Raw genomic sequence first — 859 nt, forward strand, 5'->3', positions numbered from 1 at the left:
CGTTGCAGTTGAATCTAAGCCAGAGCCTACAACAAAAATGAGACCTGCTGAGATCCTACCCGCAGTCCCTGCAGATGTAGGCTCCTTTGGTTGCAGTTCGCATGCTGACTCTCTGATCCCCTCTCGGAAAGGGAAGAAGCTCGGAAGATCCGCCACTGGAGAAGGCGCTCTTGAGGGCGAACCTCTCAGCAGCCAGGCGCAGGCCTCCTACAGCTTGCTGATGAAGGACGATGGCACGAGACCTGTTGCTGCTCGTGAGGGATGGCACGCCCACAGCGCCACCGGCGGCAGCCGTCGTTGCCATCTTCCCCAAATCAACCGAACTGCAAACGCTCAGATAAAAGAGGCACACGCCACACACACGTCCTGGCTGTGTGTTAAGGCGAGGACGAAAGGTCTATCCAATCATCTTTTGTGGTTGCAAAGTGGCTTGACCATACCCCTAGCCTTGTAGCTTAATGATCACCCTAGAAGTTTCCAGTTACGGCTCTGCCTCCTCCTATGTGCAGATGCCATGGTGGGCCAAATGATGGAAGTTTAGGCCCTTTACACACTAAACGGCGCTTGGTGGCACGTAGTGTGCTGGGCCAATGACCTACACCGCCGTGCATGCAGGCTTTACATACAGCCGAAGCTCTCCCTCGGTCTCACGGGCCACGCTGGCCTCCATGCATCGCCCCTCTTTCCTCTGTGCGTGGGCAGCGGGACATGGCTGCCCAAACTTGGGCACAACGCACTCCACCCAATCCAGCTTCTTGGCGCGTCGTTGGTGGACCATGTTGCTTGGCTTCCCGCCATAGAGCGTTGATAAAATCGCTACAGACCGATTTCCCTAGCATGCACAATCGGGCAAAGCGAT

At 56.1% G+C, this 859-nt stretch overlaps 1 protein-coding gene across 1 annotated transcript in view; it reads right to left on the reverse strand.

Annotated features, from left to right (window-relative positions):
- The window catches only part of LOC147641741 (Rubredoxin-like superfamily protein), a 2,240-nt gene extending 1,822 nt beyond the window's left edge, over positions 1-418 (reverse strand). The window contains exon 1 of the mRNA XM_086799039.1: positions 60-418. Within this exon, the coding sequence (XP_086655165.1) occupies positions 60-304 (245 nt within the window). The 5' untranslated portion in view covers positions 305-418. The remainder of the gene's footprint in view (positions 1-59) is intronic.
- Positions 419-859: the final 441 nt, after the last annotated feature.

This window comes from Cibotium barometz, chromosome 1 (genome assembly GCF_041138505.1).
Source record: "Cibotium barometz isolate CiBa-2024 chromosome 1, ASM4113850v1, whole genome shotgun sequence".
NCBI classification, from domain to species: Eukaryota; Viridiplantae; Streptophyta; class Polypodiopsida; order Cyatheales; family Cibotiaceae; genus Cibotium; species Cibotium barometz.